Source organism: Pseudorca crassidens, chromosome 18 (genome assembly GCF_039906515.1).
Source record: "Pseudorca crassidens isolate mPseCra1 chromosome 18, mPseCra1.hap1, whole genome shotgun sequence".
Taxonomy (NCBI): domain Eukaryota; kingdom Metazoa; phylum Chordata; class Mammalia; order Artiodactyla; family Delphinidae; genus Pseudorca; species Pseudorca crassidens.
Genome location: NC_090313.1, coordinates 76,114,404 through 76,135,321, shown reverse-complemented (window position 1 = coordinate 76,135,321; position 20,918 = coordinate 76,114,404). Strand labels below are relative to the sequence as shown.

At 37.0% G+C, this 20,918-nt stretch overlaps 1 protein-coding gene across 5 annotated transcripts in view; it reads left to right on the top strand.

Annotated features, from left to right (window-relative positions):
- The window catches only part of CDK8 (cyclin dependent kinase 8), a 121,970-nt gene that overhangs the window by 51,075 nt on the left and 49,977 nt on the right, over positions 1–20,918 (top strand). For all 5 annotated transcript variants that reach the window (XM_067713677.1, XM_067713676.1, XM_067713675.1 and 2 more), the window contains exons 2-4: positions 1,598–1,673; positions 13,005–13,115; positions 16,402–16,542. In XM_067713677.1, coding sequence (XP_067569778.1) covers positions 1,598–1,673; positions 13,005–13,115; positions 16,402–16,542 — 328 coding nt within the window. The remainder of the gene's footprint in view (positions 1–1,597; positions 1,674–13,004; positions 13,116–16,401; positions 16,543–20,918) is intronic.

Here is a 20,918-nt window from a genome sequence, read left to right as displayed (position 1 = left end):
GCTGTGTTTCCTGTTCCGGGGGATGATGTTGTGTTGGCCTGTTCCCTGGGGCAGGAGTCATTATGTCTGACCCCATCTCCTTCCTCATTCCCAGGGTTCTGTCCTTTGTGCTGCTGGTCTGCCTTCCGTCGCTCCAGTCTGTCCCCTTGGCAGCAGCCAGCATCATCTCCCACCTGAGTAGTTTGGACACTGTGGACTTGGCTGGTCTCTCGGTTTCCTGTCTTTATTTACTGCCCCCCAACATTTAAAAGGCCGCCAAAGCAGAGGAGGATTGATATTCTCCTGTTTAAAAATTGTTAACAGAGCGTCTCCTCTTGTTCTTGGAGTATAAAAAGACTTTTATGATCTGGTTCCTAACTGTATCCCCATCCTCATCTCCCGTTGTTTAATGTATGTTCTTCAAGTGCTTTTCCCTCACCTCATGTGCCCTCACACTTTGTTCCCCTCTTAACACACACACACACACACACACACACACACACACACACACACACAGAGCACAGTTTTCAAAGTGCGATCTGAGAAGCTCTTGGTGTCCTCAAAATCCTTTCAGAGGGTCGGCAAGGTCAACACTGTTTTCATAACAGTGCTATGTTATATGCCTTTCTTCATGCTGATTCTCACGAGTGTACAGTGGGTTTTTCTCAAAGGTGACGTGACACGTGATGATGCCATTGCTCTGGTGGATAATGGATATGTGCTTTCGTAGGTTGTGTTTTTTAAGAGTTCCCATTTTTCAATTCTAAGAGGGTTAATATTGATAGAACAAACAGAACCTCTTCAGGGTCCTCAGAGACATCTAAGAGAGTAAAAGGGTCCTGAGTCCAGGAAGTCTGAGGACTGCCATTTGGGCCTCAGTGAGATGGGATTTCCTCTGAGAAGGCTTTGCCTTTGTCTCCAGGCAAAAGAGTGACTTTTGGGTAGCTCTGCGGTTCGTACTTGCTCTGTCACAGCATTATCATATTGTCTTGTGGTGGGTTAGTTATCTCTCACCGCCAGTAGCCACAGAAAGCTCCATAAAGGAAGGAATTCCCTTGTATCCCCAGGACTTAGCACAGTTCTGGAGACACAGTAAGTGCTCAGTAAACATATGTCGAGTGAATCCCTTTGAAGGTATTTGGGGATATGAACTATATAACATGTTTTAAATCATAACCATTTTGTACTTTATGAATGATGCATTCATTTCTTAATTTTTTTGACACCCCAATATCCAAATGGGCTTTAAGAGACCGTGTTTTATATATGCATGCACACACGCGCGCGCGCACACACACACACACGCACACACACAGGAAGTATATACATATTAGAGCAGAAAGAACCTATTATTGGAAGTCAGGAGCTTCATTTCTGAATCTTTCTCTTCTGCAAATAACCATAGAGCCTTGGACAAGTCTTTTTATTCCTTGGAATCTAACTTTCCTCATCAAGTAATGGGATTGGAATAGATTACCTGAAGTTTCTCCCATATGAAATTATGTGATTATATGTGAAAGGTGTCGAAGTGTATGTGATTTATATTTATTTTTTATTTTATTAAAAATGCACATACATTTAGATTTATCTGTATATTAAAATAACTTTGTTTTTACAGGAAAGATGATAAAGACTATGCTTTAAAACAAATAGAAGGAACCGGGATCTCTATGTCGGCATGTAGAGAAATAGCAGTAAGTGAAGCTCTTTTTATCATCGTTACTGTCAGCTGATTTATGGGTGTCATCTATATAGGTCTCTGAATTGTATTTGTCACATACACACATTAATTGAAAGTTGAGAAATATTTTTCATATCTACTATCTATAGCAAAATATATTTGTTTTTTAAAGAGAAGTAAAGGTGGCATGTAGTTCTAGTAAAAATTTCTATGTAAATTCACGTATTTGGGGTTAAGTAAATCTCAGTTGTTTATGTAACTATATATTTTTCCAAAAAATGTCACTAAATAGTTAAGGATCCAGTTATTATTATTTCATTGAGTGCAATCAAATTGTTTATTATGTTATATGTTAATTCATATAAAATTAACATTTCTATTTTAATAAGATGAGATTAATGTCGTTACTTATGAACTTAAAATGAGATTATTTGATTTTCATTGTACCTGTCTGTTCATTTGAATAAGTAAAATTATATACCCCCCCTTTTTGGAGGCATACCATTGCCATATGGTAATTAGAATCTCAATTTGATTCTGAAGGAAAATATTCTTCATGTTAATGCATTATTAAATAATTATTCTTACATTTAAAGTGAGTATTCTCTGAGACTTTACTTCAGCTTTTACTATTGTGAAACTATGGGTCCAAACTTGTCTTTTCTGTCTTTAATCAGAATATTCTAGAATATATATTGTAATAATCTTTACTTCTATTGCTTTCAGCCCTCTGTCTACACAGATATAGGCTGTTGCGACCTGGAGGTATTAATTTAAATAATATTACTCTTTTAACAGATTCTATACCACTGGGTTTTCAACTAAGAGTCATTTATTGTGTATCATGTTGACAGGAACTAGACCAAGAAGAAGTAAACATAGAACACGTAGAGCAAGTCAGGATCCCTGGCCTTAAGCGTTTGCACACTGATGAGGAAAGGCTTATAATTCTTCTAATAATAGGAATGGTGTGCCGAGCACTGTGGTAGCAGGGAATAGAGAATGGGAAAAGGGTATATGTATCTAAACTAGAGAATCAAGGAAGGTTTCAGATTTTGGAGGACACGTAAGAATTACCTCGACGAGGGAAGAATAGGAATGAGATGGAGGGCATTCTTCACGAAAGGTATGCTGTATTGGAAATTATATTTCATTTCATTGATAAAATTCTTATACTCTTGTATCTTGAGGCAAGATATCTGTACATTAACTGTCAGTTCTGCAGTCGCTTTTAAAGAATTAAAATCTGTTGAACTATGGTCAGTGATGTTGGGCATCATGATAGGGATGACCTTTAGAGGGGCAGGGAGGAACCAGAGGGGAGACAAGAGGGTGCTATTCTGTTTCTTGGTTTTGCTTTGGGTCTGGTCATGTGGGTTTCACATGTGAAAACTCACTGAGCTGTTCATGTGCTTTCCTCTGTCTTTATTATTCTTCAGCAAAAAGTTTTAACATCAAACAAAACTCCATTCATTTCAGGAACAGACATTCTTAGCTTTTTATCTATTTTGATAACTGTAAATGCAGTTAAGCACAATAAGGAGTATGAAAGCTTATTTTTAACGTACTTGATTGTGGTTCTTCAACCTAAGGTGAGCAGAAATTTTTAATTTTGATGAAGTCTCATTTACTAGTGTTTTCCTTTTATGACTATTGTTTTCTGTGTCTGGCTGAAGAAATCTTTATCTACTCACTAATTGTGAAGATGTTTCCCTTTGTTTTCTTCTAAAGCCTTACAATTTTAGCTTTACTTCTAAGTCTATGATCTGTTCACTTCATTTCTGTTTGTAGTCTGATGTAATGTTTGAGCATCTCCTCCCCTCACCCCATGTGAATGTACAATTGTAGCATCATTTTTTGAAAAGATTCTTTCCCATTGAATTCCTTTGGCATCTTTGTAAACAATTAAATGACTGTAAGTGTTGGACTATTTCTGGGCTCTATTCTGTTCCATTGATCGCTTTGTCTATCCTCAGCCAATACCAGATAACTCTACTTTACATACAGCAAGACTTGAAGTGAAGTGGTTTAATGCCACCAGCTTTATTTTTTGTTGCAGGATTGTTTGGGCTATTTTAGGTCCTTTGCATTAGCATGTACATTGTTGAATTGGCTAGTAATTTTTATTTCTAAAAAATGCCTGCTAACATTATGGTTTGCATCAATTCAGGGAGAATTGAATCTTAATAATATTGAAACTTCTAAGCCATGAAAGTATGTGTTTCTTTCATGGCTTAGAAAGACATACTTTTCCATTTTTTAAGGTTTTTAAAAAATTTCTCCCAACGTTTATAGTTTTTTAGTGTGGAGGCTTTACACACTTGTTAAATTCATTCCTAAGGATTTTATGTTTTCTGACATTATTATACATGGGATTATTTTTAAAATTTTGTTTTCCACTTGTTTGCTTCTGTATTTGCTTCTGTATTCAGAATTGATTTTTTAAAAATATATACATTATATTTCTAAATTCACTGGTAGGTTTGGTGATGTCTTTGGGATTTTCTACATAAGTAATTGTGTCATCTATGAATAGGAATAGTCTTACTTCTTTCTCTCTTTATGCTTTTGATTTTTTTCTTTTGCATTGGCTAGAGCCTCTCAGAAGATGTTGAATGGTGGTGAGAGCAGGCATCTTACTTGTTCCCAGTCTTGGGGGAAAGTGTTTTCAGTGTTTCACCATCAAGTTAAATGCTAGCTATAAGTTTTTTATAGATACCATCAGTCAGGCTTAGGAAGTTCCCTTCTATTTTTTGTAAATGGTAATGAATTTTATCAAATGCTTTTTTTCTACATGTCCTGAAATGACTATATAGTTCTTCTCTTATTCTGTTATATTGGTAGACTACATTGATTAATTTTCTAACATTTACCCAGTTTTGCAGTTTTGCAATAATTTTGCAAAAATAACCCTATATATAAAATATATATTTTGCAAAAATAACCCTGCTTGGTTATATATCACTTGATTTGATTTACTCATGTGTTGCTGAGGAGTTTTAGGTCTTTTGAAGAACGTTAGCCTGTGATTATCGTGCTTGTAATGTTTTTGTCTTTGGTATCGAAGTTGTGCTGTCCTCACGGAACAAGTTAGGCAGCCTTTCTTCATCCTCTGCATTCTGACAGAGTTTCTGTATGGCTGCAGTTATTCTTCCTTGAATGTTGGACAGAATTCACCGACCAGTATTATTTCCCTAATAGATATAGAGCTCTTCACATTTAATATTTGGTCTTGTGTATGATAAGTCCTATTTTTTATGTAATTTGTTCATTTTGTTTGTTACTGAATTTATTGGCACAAAGTTGCTAATAATATTCTTATTATCTTTTCACAAATGTGGCTCCTATAGTGGTGTCCCTGTTTCATTGTGGACTTGTGTTCTCTGTCTATACCATTGATTTTTGCTCTTATCTTTATTATTTCTTCTACTTACTTTTAGCCTGCATTTCTTTTTTATCTTCTTCTTCTTTTTTAAAATATTTATTTATTTATTTAGACTGCACCAGGTCTTAGTGGCGGCACGTGGGATCTTCGCTGTGGCATGCTTAGCTGCGGCATGCAGACTCTTAGTTGCGGCATGCGGACTTCTTAGTTGTGGCATGCGTACTTCTCAGTTGTGGCATGGACTCTTAGTTGCGGCATGAATGTGGGATCTAGTTCCCTGGCCAGGGATCGAACCCAGGCCCCCTGCATTGGGAGCGTGGATTCTACCCGCTGGACCACCAGGGAAGTCCCTCTTTTTTATTTTCTTAAGGTGGACCGTTAGGTCATTGATTTTTAAAAACAGTTCTTTTCTAATATAAGCAATTAAAACTATAAATTTGCCTCCAAGTAGTGTTTTACTTGCATTCCACAAATTTTGTCACATTGTATTATTATTATCATTTAGTACAAAATAATTTCCATTTTCTTTGTATTTTTTTTCTTTTATTCATGGATTATTTAGAAATATATTGTTTAATTTTTAAATATGTGAGGCTTTCCAGATAATTTATTGTTGTCAACTACTAATTTTTTTCTGTTGCAGTCAGAGAAAAGAGACTATATTTTAGCAATATATACTGAAATATTTATAGATGAAATCATATGTCTGAGATTCACTTCAAAATAATTCAGGGTGGGGTGGGAGGAGCGGATATGAATATCGATAAAATGAGAGAGGCTGTGAGTGGATGAGGATACATGGGGGTGGTTCTATTTTACTATTCTATTTACTTTTGAAAATTTTTCTATAATAAAAATTCAAAAGGAAAAAGGATCCCATCTGTCTGACAAGTCTTCTCAGACCTCACATTTATTATGGAAGTCCATTGTCTGAGAAGTCTGGTTTCCCCACCAGTCACCTCCATTATTCTCTTACGATCTACACCCAGTTTGTTCCTTTCATAGCACTTATTACAAATTATAATTACAAGGAGTTTCTTTTTATTTTTTGTTAACTTATTTTCTGTTTGTGGTCCTACCTCTGCCTGACTGGAATGCATTTCTTCACCAGTGTGTGCTAGCTCTCACGCATAGTCTTTTGTTTAGTAAATAATTGTAAAAGGGAGGGAAGAAGGAAAGAACTCCGAGACTTTCTACTGAAGTGAAGAGCTTTGCATGTCTTCATCCTCACTGTATTCTAAGAGGCCTGCTCTGTATTTCCAGAGCTTCCTGTGAGTCATGATCCCTTTAGCTTAGTGGTGTTCAGAACTCTTCAGTGGGCTCTCGGTGTACCAAGGGGCTGCCTTGTAGTTCAGCTGCTGTTAAAGCTCACATCTGCTTTAACCTAGGCACCTCAGGTTTTTTAAATTTTTCTTTAATTAATTTGCAAGAATTCAATTGAAGAAAAGTTTTCACAGCTTAAAAAAAAACAAATAATTTTGGAATAATTTTACTGATGCTTTTATAGTAATTTCAACTCAACTCTCATACTTAGGGCATACATTTAGAATTTATTATTTTTGCTATATTGTAAAATTTTAATATTAGAAATCAATGTTATTTTGAGAATATTAGAGGTTTTCTTACCTATTTCTCACTCACCATGTAAGTGGTATTTATTGACAAGATAGTTTTAAATGCTATTTATTTTTTATTTGTACTTTTAGAGTTCAGATTAAGGGTGATATTGTGTGGCATTAATTAGAATGAATTAAGTTTATGACGAATGATGTTTTAAAACATTTGTATTTTTACCAGTGATCTTAGTACTCAGGAAATTATAAGATTTTATTCCCAGTAGAATTAGGAAAACTTAGGTGGTTTCTGTGATGAAACCATTGTATAAATTTATTTAAACCTTTTTCCGTTAAACATTTTTGGACATAAAATTTTCAAAAAGGCAAGAACATCTTCTACAGTGCCAAGAAGAGGCATCTGCAGCCCATGGGCTCTGTGTGGGGTGCTGAAGCCCATCAGGTATGAAAACTGCTCGCCACCCCCAGTGTCGGAGCACCCGCCTCACGGGGTTCCATGGAGCACTTAAGACCCTTTCCGGGTTACCTGAGCTCCCATTCTGGCTTTACCACTCAACTGGCTTGTAGGACCCAAAGCAGGTGATGTAATTTCCCCGTGTTGTAGTTTCCTCTTTGTAAAATGAGAATAATAGTTATCTCATAGGGTTTTAGTGTGTGAGGAGCGTAGGTCACTTCTGGGACACAGTAAACTCTGGGTGCACGTTAGTTCCTCAGTCAATGCCAGTTAGCACTGCTGCAGCCACAGCACGCGAACTGCCTGCTCACTTGAACTTGTCTGCTGCCAGAGGACTTCAGCGGAAGGTCTCAGCACATTTTATATCCCGGCACCTAGTGCAGCATCTGCCGCAGGGCCTGGCATGTGGCAGGCATTAGCTCTGCTAAATGTAGCCCAGCTTCCTGGTCTTTTGGGAGTGCTTCAGTGTAAATATTTACTTAGAGGCATTTCGCCACTGAGACTCTCAGCTCCATCTCCAATCCCGCAGAGACCCATCTCCCAGCATAGCGTGTTGTACTTACTCAGTAGTAATAGCTATTTATTGTACTAGTTTGCCAAGGCTGCCGTAACAAAATACTGCAGACTGGGTGGCTTAAACAACAGGAACTTATTTTCTTACTGTTGGAGGCTGTTGATCCAAGATCAGGGTGCCTGCAGAGTTGTTTCTTGTGAGGCCTCTCTCCTTGGTTTGCAAGTGGCCACCCTCTTGTGGCCTCTTCATGTGGTCATCTCTCTGTGCGTCTAATCTCCTTTTCTTGTAAGCGCACCATTCAGATTGGATTAGGGCTCATCCTACTGACCTGTTTGTAACTTAATTGCCTCTTTAAAGGCCTTATCTCCAAATAGAATCATTCTGAAGTTCCGGGGGTTAGGGCTTCAACACAAGAATTTTGGGAGGACAGCCCATAACACTTACCATTACTTACTACCATAGTAATAGCACTTACTATTAAAATCATTGCCCTCAAAGACTTAATATTTGACTAATCAGATTTTTTAAAAATAAAAGTGGATTGATTTTTTGATGAAAGCATTGATCTTAGCCCGCAGTTTAGAAGCCAAAGGGTGTGTTGTATGATGCCCTTTAGTTGGTGTATTTTCTTTATTCGTGAACTCAGTTATTCATGTCTTTACCAGGTATTTAATGAGCACGTACCAGGCAGTGTGCTAGAAACTAGCAGTACGGTGCTGAGCTAGACACAGTGCCTACCGTTGTCCAGTTCATAACCTAGTATATTTTTAAAATATCTGTGTCTCTGGATGATAAGAATTACTCCCCCTGGGTGTTAGATCTTGGGACGTGTTGTTGTTAGACCAAATTACTCTGTATTTTAGAAATTAATTAATTTTGAAAGCATTTGAATCCTGATTCTAGCCACTACCTAGGAATGTGACCTTGAGCAAATTATTTAATCCCCTTACACCACCATTTCCTCTTTGTAAAGTAAGAGTATAAATATTTCATAGGGTAATTCCTGATTAAGTGAGATGGCGCATGTTGTATGCTTAGCCCCATACTTGGCGCCTAGGAAGAGCTTAATAAAATGGTTGCTGCTGTTTCCTTTTTAATACAAGAGCTAAACCTCATCTTGGAGGTGAGATGGAGGTGACATTTAAGAATAGCTTTATATGTAGGTTTCTAATCATTGGAGAGAGCTTTACCAAAGCTTTGGAGTTTGTTTGTTATAATTTCTACCCTGCTGATTTCCAGAAAGGATTTGAAATAGCTGCCCAGCTGAGAAGTGTGTTCCAGTTGTGAGGTAATGGAGAAAACCCTGACCCAGAACTGACGTGCACTTAGGGCCAGGTCCACTCTTCCAGCCAGCTGGCTGAGCTTGGGCGACCCTGAAGTCCAGGCTTTCCCGTATCACATTCTTTGCCTTGTTTATTAATTAGCAAATGGTCAGTTTTAGATATTGACCGTAAGTTTCTGAGAACTTGTGTATATCTCTGGAGTTTCATAAGTTGTAAATTATATTCTAAAAGCAGAAATATATATCTTGAATTTAATCTTGCTCCTGAATAAAATAACCATCACTTTCCAGAGAGTAATCATTAATATAAATGACTTAATATATAGTCCATTCATAGTCTTTCCTTTGCTGAATTCATTTCAGAGCCCCTAATATATTGTTAACATTACATTTACCTTGATACTTGTTTTGGTGAAGAGTGTTCTTAGAAAAGGTACTGAAGTCCTAAGTTCTAAAACCTTGGCTTTCTTACATGTCTGTCATGTATTTGGAACACATTTGCAAGGCACTAAGTCAGTTCTAACTGATAGAGACAGAATATCAGGCTTCATGAGAAGTTTTTTCTTGTCATTGTTGTTGTTGTATTTGTTTTTGCATGGTGGGGTGGGAATGCTTTTTAACTTACGGATCATTAGTGCCACTTGGGTTATTAAATGGAGATAAAATAAGGAGATGAAAGATTTTAAATAGAAGAATGTCTTTCTAGGAGATGAGAAAGGTTAATAAACCCATGCAAATGTGTTCTACTTGCAAGTTTCTGTCTGTATAAGCTCTTTATTATTTCGTGAAAAGTTTACAAAATTTTATTCAACTTTCCTTTGTAATTTATAGAAAAAATAGGTACTGTATCTCACAGAGTTACAGATCTTAGTTCTTATCTGATATTTGGTGGCGATGAATTTTGTATTTTCTATTGTTGCTGTTACAGTTGTCCCTTTGCATCCATGGATTCAACCAACCATGGATAGGAAATATTGGGGGGGGGATTTCCAGAACGTTCCAAAAAGCAAAATTTGAATTTACCATGCTCCAGCAACTAATTACATAGCATTTACATTGTAATAGATATTATAAGTAATCTGAAGATGATTTAAAGTATAAGGGACTTGAGCATTGGGGGATTTTGGTACCCTCCTAGGGCAGGGTGGGGTTGAGGGGTGATCCTGGAATCAGTCCCCCTCAAATATTGAGGGACGACTGTAGATAGTTTTTTAAAATAATTACAAGCTACAGATTTGTTTTAAGTTTAATTGTTTTGTGATGTCAAAACATAGGCAACTAGTAGAATGGGAGAAAATATTTGTAAATCATATATCTGCTAAGGGATTAATATCTAGACTATGTAAAGAATTACAACTCAATAGCAACAACAAAAAACCCAATTCAAAAACAGGCAGAGAGGGTTTCTCTGGTGGCACAGTGGTTAAGAATCCACACAGTCTGAGCCCTGGTCCGGGAAGATCCCACACGCCGCATGCAACTAAGCCCATGAGCCACAACTACTGAGCCTATACTCTAGAGCCCGCATATTAGATATTAGGCAGGAGACTTGAATAGACACTTCTCCAAAGAAGATATACTTGTAAGCACATGAAAAGATGCTTATCATTAGTCATTAGGGAATTGCATATCAAAAGCACAGCAAGATACCACATCATACCTATTAGGATGTGACTATTACAAAAAGAAAATTTAAAAAGGTAAATAAAAGTTGGTGAGGGTGTGGAGAAATTGGAATTCGCATGCATTGCTGACGGGAATGTAAATGGTAGAACTGCTGTGAAAACCAGTTTGGTGGTTCCTCGAAAAGTTAAACATAGAATTATCATATGATCTAGCAATTCCACTCCTAGGTATTTACCCAGAGAATTGAAAGCAGGGCCTCGGGTACCTGTACACCAATGTTCATAGCAGCATTATTCACAGTAGCCAAAACGAGGAAACAACCAGTGTCCATTAGCTGATGAATGAATAAACAAAATGTGGTATATAAATGGAATGGAATGTATTGGGTTGGCCTAAAAGTTTGTTCAGTTTTCCCGTAAGACAGCTCTAGTAACACTGAGTTGTCTTTAACTTCATTAGAATCAATTTTGTTAGATTGTATTGTGACAGCTGTCATATTAGTGTGCATTTAAAAAAAAACATCAAAATTGGTGAGTTTTTGTGTAGCCTTTTAATATTGAAGATGGAAGAAAAAAGCAACATTTTTGGCACATTATGCTTTATCATTTCAAGAAAGGTAAAAACACAACTGAAACGAAGAAAAGATTTGTGCAGTGTATGGAGAAGGTTCTGTGACTGATTGAGCGTGTCAAAAGTGGTTTGCGAAGTTTTGTGCTGGAGGTTTCTTTCTGGACAATGCTCCACAGTCGGGTAGACCAGTTGAAGTTGATAGCGGCCAAATCGAGAACTTAATTGAGAACAATCAACGTTACATCACTTGGGAGATAGCTGACATACTCAAAATATCCAAATCAAGCGTTGAAAATCATTTGCACCAGCTTGGTTGTGTGAATCGCTTTGATGTTTGGGTTCCGCATAAGTTAAAGAGAATAAAACCTTCTTGAAGGTATTTCTGCATACGATTCTCTACTCACATGTAGTGAAAACGTTCCATTTTTAAAACGAATGGTGACGGGTGATTAAAAGTGGATACTGGGGCTTCCCTGGTGGCGCAGTGGTTGAGAGTCCGCCTGCCGATGCGGGGGACATGGGTTCGTGCCCCGGTCCGGGAAGATCCCATGTGCCGTGGAGCGGCTGGGCCCGTGAGCCACGGCCACTGAGCCTGCACGTCTGGAGCCTGTGCTCCACAACGGGAGGGGCCACAGCAGTGAGAGGCCCACGTACTGCAAAAAAAAAAAAAAAAAAAGTGGATACTGTACAGTAATGTGGAATGGAAGAGATCGTGGGGCAAGCGAAATGAACCATCACCAACCACACCAAAGGCTGGTCTTCATCCAAAGAAGGTTGTTTATATGGTGGGATTGCAAGGTAGTCCTCTATTATGAGTTCCTTCTGGAAAACCCAACGATTAATTCCAACAAGTACTGCTCCCAGTTAGACCAACTGAAAGCAGCACTTGACGAAAAGCTTCCAGAATTAGTCAACAAAATGCATGATCTTCCATCACGATAACGCAAAAACCACATGTTTCTTTGATGACCAGGCAAAAACTGTTACAGCTTAGCTGGGAAGTTCTGATTTATCCGCTGTATTCACCAGACGTTACACCTTCGGATTTCCATTTATTTCGGTCTTTACAAAATTCTCTTAATGGAAAAAATTTCCATTCCCTGGAAGACTGTAAAAGGTACCTGGAACAGTTCTTTGCTCAAAAAGATAAAAAGTTTTGGGAAGATGGAATTATGAAGTTGCCTGAAAAATGGCAGAAGTAGTGGAGCAAAACGGTGAATACGTTGTTCAGAAAGTTCTTGGTGAAATTGAAAAATGTGTCTTTAATTTATACTTGAAAGCCGAAGGAACTTTTTGGCCAACCCAATATTTGGCCGTTAAAAAGCTATGAAATTCTGATGCATGCAACAACATGGATAAACCTTAAAGACGTTATGCTAAGTGAAATAAACCAGACACAAAAGGGCAAATACTGTATGATTCTACTTATATAAGGTACCTAGAATAGGCAAATTCATAGAGACAGAAAGTAGAATAGAGGTTACCAGGGGCTGAGGGGGAGAGGAAAGTGGGGAGTTATTGTTTAATGGGTACAGAGTTTCTGTTTAGGATAATGAAACAGTTCTAAAATGGATAGTGGGGACGGTTGCACAACATTGTGAGTGTACTTATGCTTCTGAATTGAAAATGGTTAAAATGGTGATTTTTTTATGTTATGTATATATTTTACCATAATAAAAACATTAAAACAAAACAAAAAAAGAAACCAACTAAACAATAGCAACCATACAGACAGATTTACACAGTTATATCTTTTCAGTATCTTTTCTCCACTGATTTTTACTCATTTTTATGGGCATCTCAAAATTGTATGGGTACTTATTAGAATTTTAGGATTGATTGCCATTAGGTTTGTATTGCCTTTGAATTACAAATGGTATGGGGTTTTTAATGCTATTTTTATGGCAAAGATTTTTAATGAATCGCCTTTGTTTTGCAGTTACTTCGAGAGCTTAAGCATCCAAATGTCATCTCTCTTCAGAAGGTGTTTCTGTCTCATGCTGATAGGAAAGTATGGCTTCTGTTTGACTACGCTGAACATGACCTCTGGGTAAGGTGAATTGTTGGTGGACATGGAGCCATGGTTTCAGTTGGGGATTAAGAGGGACTGACTGAAAACAATTTTGGGAGCTCATCTTCGTATGAGATTTACATTTTTTTTTTTTTTTTTTTTGCGGTACGTGGGCCTCTCACTGTTGTGGCCTCTCCCTTTGCGGAGCACAGGCTCCACACGCGCAGGCACAACGGCCATGGCTCATGGGCCCAGCCGCTCCGTGGCATGTGGGATTTTCCCGGACCGGGGCACGAACCCGTGTCCCCTGCATCGGCAGGTGGACTCTCAACCACTGTGCCACCAGGGAAGCCCTCAGAAGATTATTTTTAAAATAGGATTTACAGAAGCCTTAAGTAACTATAAAATTTACTCCTTTATTAAATATAACAGCTACATTTTTTTAAAAAAACCTGAAAGGCCATCTTGGGGATAAGATTAATGATATATATAGATGAAAATCTATAATAGGATAGCCCAAATAATTTTGAAACATACAAAACTTATATCCTGATCAGTCTTGGGTGAAGAACATGTTAACACAGATTTCAGTTTAAAAAACAAAACAAGTAAACAAAACCCAGTATTACGTCAAGTTAATTCATTAGCAACTACTTCAGTACTGTGAGATATATTTTTCTGATATTTACTAAGTAATAAGGTCTTTAAATATTTCACTGTGTTTTGCATCCTATCTATATTTACTAAGTTAGCGTGACTGCATTTATTGAGCTAAATAAAAGAGAAAACATGCAAGGGATTATAGTATCCGGGCTCAATTTCAAAATCTTCAAAATAATTTATTCTTTCATTCAGCTGTAGTTCGTAAATGCAAATACAAAATTTTGAAATAAAACTAGCACAAATCCTAGTAAAACTGTTTAAAAGTAAATTCACCTTCTGAAAATAGTTAAATAGTTTTAAACTCTTCTGCCAGTTTCCAGAAGTATCCTCATTTACATAATTTTAACTTTAACAGACTTCAGAAACTGAAACTTATTTTGGTGTCATATGCTTTCAGATTTAGAAAAAAATGTTTTCATACTGTTTGTAGATTCCTGTTTTCCATGACTAAATGTGGTTTGATTCAAATTATTTTTGTAAGTTGTCTGGAAAGAACTGTTTTCAAACAGAAAATAGACACATGAAATTTTCTCTCTGTTTTATGAAACTATTGTCCAGGGTTCATACTGGTTGTAAATATTTTTTTCTTGTTGGCTTCTGTTCTTTTAAAAGAGATCTAATCAAATTAGGATTCTGTTAATAAAAATTCATTACATCAGGGTGGCCAGTATTGAATTGAACATTCATCATACTGAAATCTAACACAAAATCAAATTATATAATCCAAATTTATGAGAAAATATCCAGGCTGGTTTGTAAAGGTGATTTGTAATAAAACATAGTTGAGCATAGGAGATCGCATTGTATTCACTATGGTTTCTCACAAACTGGTATGTAATATTTAATTTTATATGTAGGTATAATTATGCTTTCACAAATTATACTGCATGTAATGTTGTGCATATAGTCACCATTGGCTTTATCATCATCTTATTAATATTTAAGCCAAATAAGTACTTTAAATGCTCATTTTAATAAAAACCAAATGGTGATTCAATTTTATTAAAACCTATTCTTTATCCATTTTATTTTCTTATTTTAATTTGGATATTGAAATGAATTAGATGGGGTAAGGCAGCAGAGGGTAAGAAAACAGTTGCAGTAAAAAGATCATTTAAAAAAATCACTTAGGTGTTGGTGAAATCTTATGGTATACATAGTGCATATTTGTTATATTGCCCTGGAATAAAAATGAAGGTAAAAAATTCTCTTACTGTAGTTTTTTGTAGTTATAAAATATTGGTTAAAAAGTAATATGTAATACCCTAATGAGAATATAACTAAAGAAGTGGTATATGGCATCAGTTGGTTATCTTACCTCCCTAAATATTTGTTCCTTTCATTCTTACTCTGGCAGGTTTTAATTTTTTTAATGTATTTTAATCTTTTTTTTTTTTAAGCTCTGAGGGCCACTGGTTCTTCTTAAGGTGAACAGACTTGATTGTCACATCATTTCTTAGGATAGGTGACAAACAGTCTAGATTATTAAGAGTTATTGTAGCTCTGTTTTGTTTGCCTTTTCTTAAATACTTTAAAAAAATTACTGAGAAGGAAGTTAACATAATGTAATGCTGCTACGAAAGCATAGATTAATCATACTACATATGTACTGACTGATACCCCTTACCTTCTGAAATAAACCTTTGCTTTTTATTTTTTCTTTGGAAGATAAAACTCCTTCACTCATTAGTCATTAGTTATTTCTTACCCATTTTCTACCTCTATATCATAAGAAAGTAGAAATGAAAAGGTTAATGTATAATATTAAATATCTCACTCCTCTTTTAATTATTTTTATTAAGTTCAAGAATACGCCTGATATTCCCTCACAAATACTGGTCAGGAGTCTGCTCTTGCGCATGTTAGACACAGGCATGTGCACAGTGGTGCACACAGCAGAGTTGGCTGCAGCTGACTTGTAGATTTTCTTGCAGTTTAAGAGAACTTTAATTAAAATGAAACCTGTCAAGAGTTTGAAACATTGTATCTTGTTTCTGTTGAGGTACATTTATTTGTAAAATGATTTTTCTGTTTATAAAGTGGTATTGTGTTTACCGGATGTCCACTAACATTATATTGATACCTAGAAACCTTTGATGGATGTTACAAGGCTGTTTTTTTTCCTCCTCTGAAGAAACTTTCATATTTCTAATTATGTCCAGTGTGAATTGGTCATTTACGTGTTATTCCTTTGTGCTTGGGTGTACTTAATTGAAATATTTTCCCATTTGCTTTCTTTATAACTCATGTATTGTAAATAGGTACCACATCTATGCTATGTCAACCAGCCAGAACTCTATCTGTTCTTTTTTTTTTTCATTTAATCACTGCAGAATAAAAAATACTCTTTTCTTGAAAATTTTCACCAGATAAACAGGGGTCAAGTAACTCTGAAAGTAATTTTTAATTATACTTTAAAAATAAAATCACATTACTTCTCTGTTGTCATCATTTATTTTCTGAGACCGTATCATATGCTTAGGAAATGACATTTTAGCTCTAGTTATTTGGAAAATTTAAGGTTATTTATGTTATCCAGCAGAACGTGAAATTATATTTTCAAATCTTTGGAAATCCCTGAGTGTTTTTCTGTTAGGAAAATATTATATATCAAACTGTCTTTCCTTTTTTAAGCTTCTGGTGATATTTTTCTTTGTTTCAGCATATAATCAAGTTTCACAGAGCGTCTAAAGCAAACAAGAAGCCAGTACAGTTACCTCGGGGAATGGTGAAGTCACTATTGTATCAGATCCTAGATGGGATTCACTACCTGCATGCTAACTGGGTGTTGCACAGGGATTTGGTAAGTTGAAATATAGTTAGGTTTAAGCCAGAAAGATGCATTTGGAGTTGGATGATTTTTTAGTTGTCTCTAGATATCAGTGCTATACAGGCCTGCAAACCTTATAGAGGAAGTGGGAATGCTAGTCTCAAAACTAGCCTAGCCTTGTGCTTTTGTGTAATGCATCCTGCTTCTTGACATACGTTAAGCTGGTGCTGAAGAGGTGAAAGAGGGCACATTTGTTTTGCTAAGCTTTCGGGGTTTTCTTCAAGTCTGTAAATAACGTATTGGCCTGCTTTACATTGAATATTATATGCCAGGCAAACTCTAGAAGTTGGTATGTTTATGAGTAACTTGAAAATAACCCTTTGGAGCCTACTGTATGCTAAGTTGTATATTAGAAGAGGAGCATTCATCTGCTTATTTTTAAACCCACTATGTTAGTAGCAGTCTCTCTGCCAACAGCCTTTAATAATCATGATTGAGTACATTATTGAGTGCCTTGTCATGTTAAGCTGCAATAAATTTTTACGAATTTAGAAACTTCAGAAACTGACTTTATTTTTATTTCACATGGCAGAATAGTTTATGCCCTTTTTTAAAAAAACCCATATAGCATTAAATTGGTGATTAAATGGTGCATTGTTCATTAAATCTTCATAGATTTAAATTATGTAAATCTCAAATTCCCCTTTTCCCCTTTCATATTGCGTAATGTAGTAACTCTAGTAAAGTGTGCCTTCATTTCAAACAATTATAAACACAATACTGGAAGTGATGACTTGGTCTCTAGTCACATGTGTACATTAGGGAAAAACCCGTCGCCAACTTGGAGGTGGAGCTGCTCTGCCCCTCACGCAGATATTCTTTCCAGGCTGCTCTGAATGCTCTCTGCATTCAGTCTCTGGCCTTCAGTCAGGTGTTTTAGTTTCTAGTTCTTTCATCTGTCTTCAGTAAATCTTGAAATAAGTTTAGTGGTAGTTAGTTTATCTCCAGTTGTCAAATCTAGAAACCATTTAGAGTAGGACCAATAACACATCAGAAATTTGGTTGAAATAACTTTTTCCCTTATGCAAAAAATTTTCCTTTATTTTTAATAGAATTAGGTTATTTTATTTATAAACAATGAATTTATAGAACATGAATGTGAAAAATCCTTTGTCGTGGGCTTCCCTGGTGGCGCAGTGGTTGAGAGTCCGCCTGCCGATGCAGGGGACACGGGTTCGTGCCCCGGTCCGGGAAGATCCCACATGCCGTGGAGCGGCTGGGCCCGTGAGCCATGGCTGCTGGGCCTGCGCGTCCGGAGCCTGTGCTCCGCAACAGGAGAGGCCACAGCAGTGAGAGGCCTGCGTACCACAAAAAAAAAAAAAAAAAAAAAATCCTTTGTCGCTCTATGAAACTGAATATAAATTTCAGCTTTTAGGGGTAGAGTGAACTTAGGGAAAAACTATTACTACTTTTGAGTTACTGACCTTTTTTATGATTCTAAAAGAATAGAATCTGGTTTTTCCCCATAGAGTTAATTATGCTACGATAACGCTACATTTTCTTTCTAATGTAAGTATTTTCTCATCACTAAAATATGTATGTTCATTAGATGAATACAAACTGATTTTTAAACCAGTATTTAATTTTTATGTTAATGTATAATATACCTGAACTACTCACATTAGTATTAACTACAGTAGTGAAAATAATTTCAAAGTCTGATTTCTTTTGTGTCTCTCTTGGGAGAGCTCTTTCTATTGATACGGCCAGAACAAGTTGTCTTTGGCACAGAGACGGTATAGAGCAGGTCATCTCAGAAGTCTCTGTTGGTGGTGTACCAGGAGACAGATGCAGTGGAGCAGTGCACTTAGGTGCAGGTGACAGAGGGATGCACTGTCTGTAGCTGATTTAAAAATAATAAACAGACGAAAAGTAGTTACTTTTGAAAAATTTATTTATTAATTATTCTTGGCTGCGTTGGTTCTTTGTTGCTGCCCACGGGCTTCCTCTAGTTGCCATGAACGGGGGCTACTCTTCGTTGCTCTGTGCGGGCTTCTCATTGCAGTGGCTTCTCTTGTTGCAGAGCACGGGCTGTAGGTGCGCGGGCTTCAGTAGTTGTGGCACGCGGGCTCAGTAGTTGTGGCTGGCGGGCTCTAGAGTGCAGGCTCAGTAGCTGTGGCGCACGGGCTTAGTTGTTCCGCGGCATGTGGGATCTTCCCAGACCAGGGCTCGAACCCGTGTCCCCTGCATTGGCAGGTGGATTCTTAACCACTGCGCCACCAGGGAGGCCCGTTACTTTTTATTGTTACCGTATGCTGGCAATTCTGAACAGTATCAGTGATAAAATATTCCTGTTCACTGAGGCAAACTGTTCCTACTCCTGTGCCCTTCTTGATATGCCACTGCTCTCTGTTTAAAAGTGTGTTCATCCAAAATATTTTGTAAAATGTAAGTGGTTGTTTTTCTGCTGCTGCCTTCTTTGGCTTTCCCATCTGAAGTGTGGTTTCCTGTACTGTCTGTGCGTGACTTCTTAGTGATCCTTCCAAACTCCTGACCCTTCTGTGCATCACAGGCACACTGCACCATCGTCTCCTTAAAACGATAACCTCTGTCCCAGGCTGGATCTTACTGTTTCAGGTACCTGCCTCTTGAATTATTCTTCAGTTCTTGAAGGAAAGATTCATTATCATAGTTTTTTAAAAAATATGTGCTCACCTTCCTGCCAGCTGAAAATTAAATTTTGGAGTTTGATATTATATAGTTTTTCAACGATAGCTACATAAGATATTCATATATGGAGTAATCAAGTATTTACTCTGAAGAACATTCTTTAGAAGCTGTATGATATGCCTTTTTTTAACCCCTTCTCAAATAGTTGTTATGATTTGCGGATGAGATATTTACTCTATGAGAATGAATATAATTACGAGTTAATTATATTCTTTGCTCCTTTCAGTCAGGTTTAGATGAAATGAGACGATACCAACCTTAATAGATCTATGTAGATATTTGTTTGTTTATTTATTGGCCGTGCCACATGGCTTTCAGGATCTTAGTTACCCAAGCAGGGATCAAACCTGTGCCCCCTGCAGTGGAAATGTGGAGTCCTAACCACTGGGACCACCAGGGAATTCCCTACATAGATTTCTAATGTTAATAATTGAAACAATTGGTTAAGTTGCTGACTTGCCACAAGAAACTTCATATTAAGGTGGATAATTGGCATAGACAGCCTAAAAACACCATTTGAAAGTAGCCCAGAATGTTACTGAAGCTTTTGCTTAATAGCATTGGCTTTATTATTAATAGAAATACTGATTTGAGATGATAGAGTTATGAAGTTCTTTGATATATATAGTTGTTATTTAATAAATAAAGATTAATTTTGTCACTACTAATGATTATGTAGTAGCAGATCAGTAACTCAGTAACTGGGATCTGTCATCCTTGGCAGGAAATAGAGATCTAATAATTCTGGAACTCTTGTTGGGCTGAAGGTGGTAATGTGTACACATGTGTGGATGTTTTAAGAAAAACGGGCTAGAAAGGAAAAACATTCAGTATTTATTTTGTGAGATAATTTATGAATCCAAAGTAAACTTTTTAGTTTTAGAGCATTAAAATATGTATGTATAAGTTGGTTTGCTTATACACTTAATCTGTTTGCTGTAAGTAGAGAGAAATAAAAACAGAGGTGTGTGTAAGTTAGCTATGTTGTTTCCTTTGACTACACCCTTCTCCTTTCTTCTTTTTTCTCCTCTCCTTGGAAATTAAAATCGTTTGACTAACAGTCTGTAGTCCTGGTTCTGGCATTACCATCTGTATTAATCAGCGTTCTCCAGAGAGACAGAATGTGTATATATTAGAGAGAGTGAGATTTCTTTTAAGCAGCTCCCTCAGGCAGTTGTGGAGGCCTGGTTAGTCAGAATCTGCTGGGTAGGCTGGCAGCTTTGACAGACCCAAGGGAAGAGGCGTAGTTGAGTCCAAACTCAGTCTGCTGGCAGAATTCCTTCTTGTTCATGGAGGTCAGTTTGTTTTATTAAGGCCTTCACCTGGTGGATGAGAGCCACCCACGTTATGGAGGGTAATCCCCTTAACTCAAAGTCCACCCATTTAAATGTTAATCTCATCCAAAACCACCTTGACAGAAACATCCAGGATACTGTTTGACGAGATACGCAGGCACCGTGGTCCAGCCAAGGTGACAGATAAAATAAGCACCCCATACAAGTCGGTTAGCCAAGACGCCCGTTAAGGTAATGTGAGAAAAGGCATTGCTGGGTCACGTCGTCCATCCACCCCACCCCACCCCCGTTATCTGCTGTTTATTTAAAATAGGAGTGTTCTGTTGGCTTAAGGAATACTAAGATTTTTTTTGCCAGATACCATAAAGAGAAACTAAGTGTGAA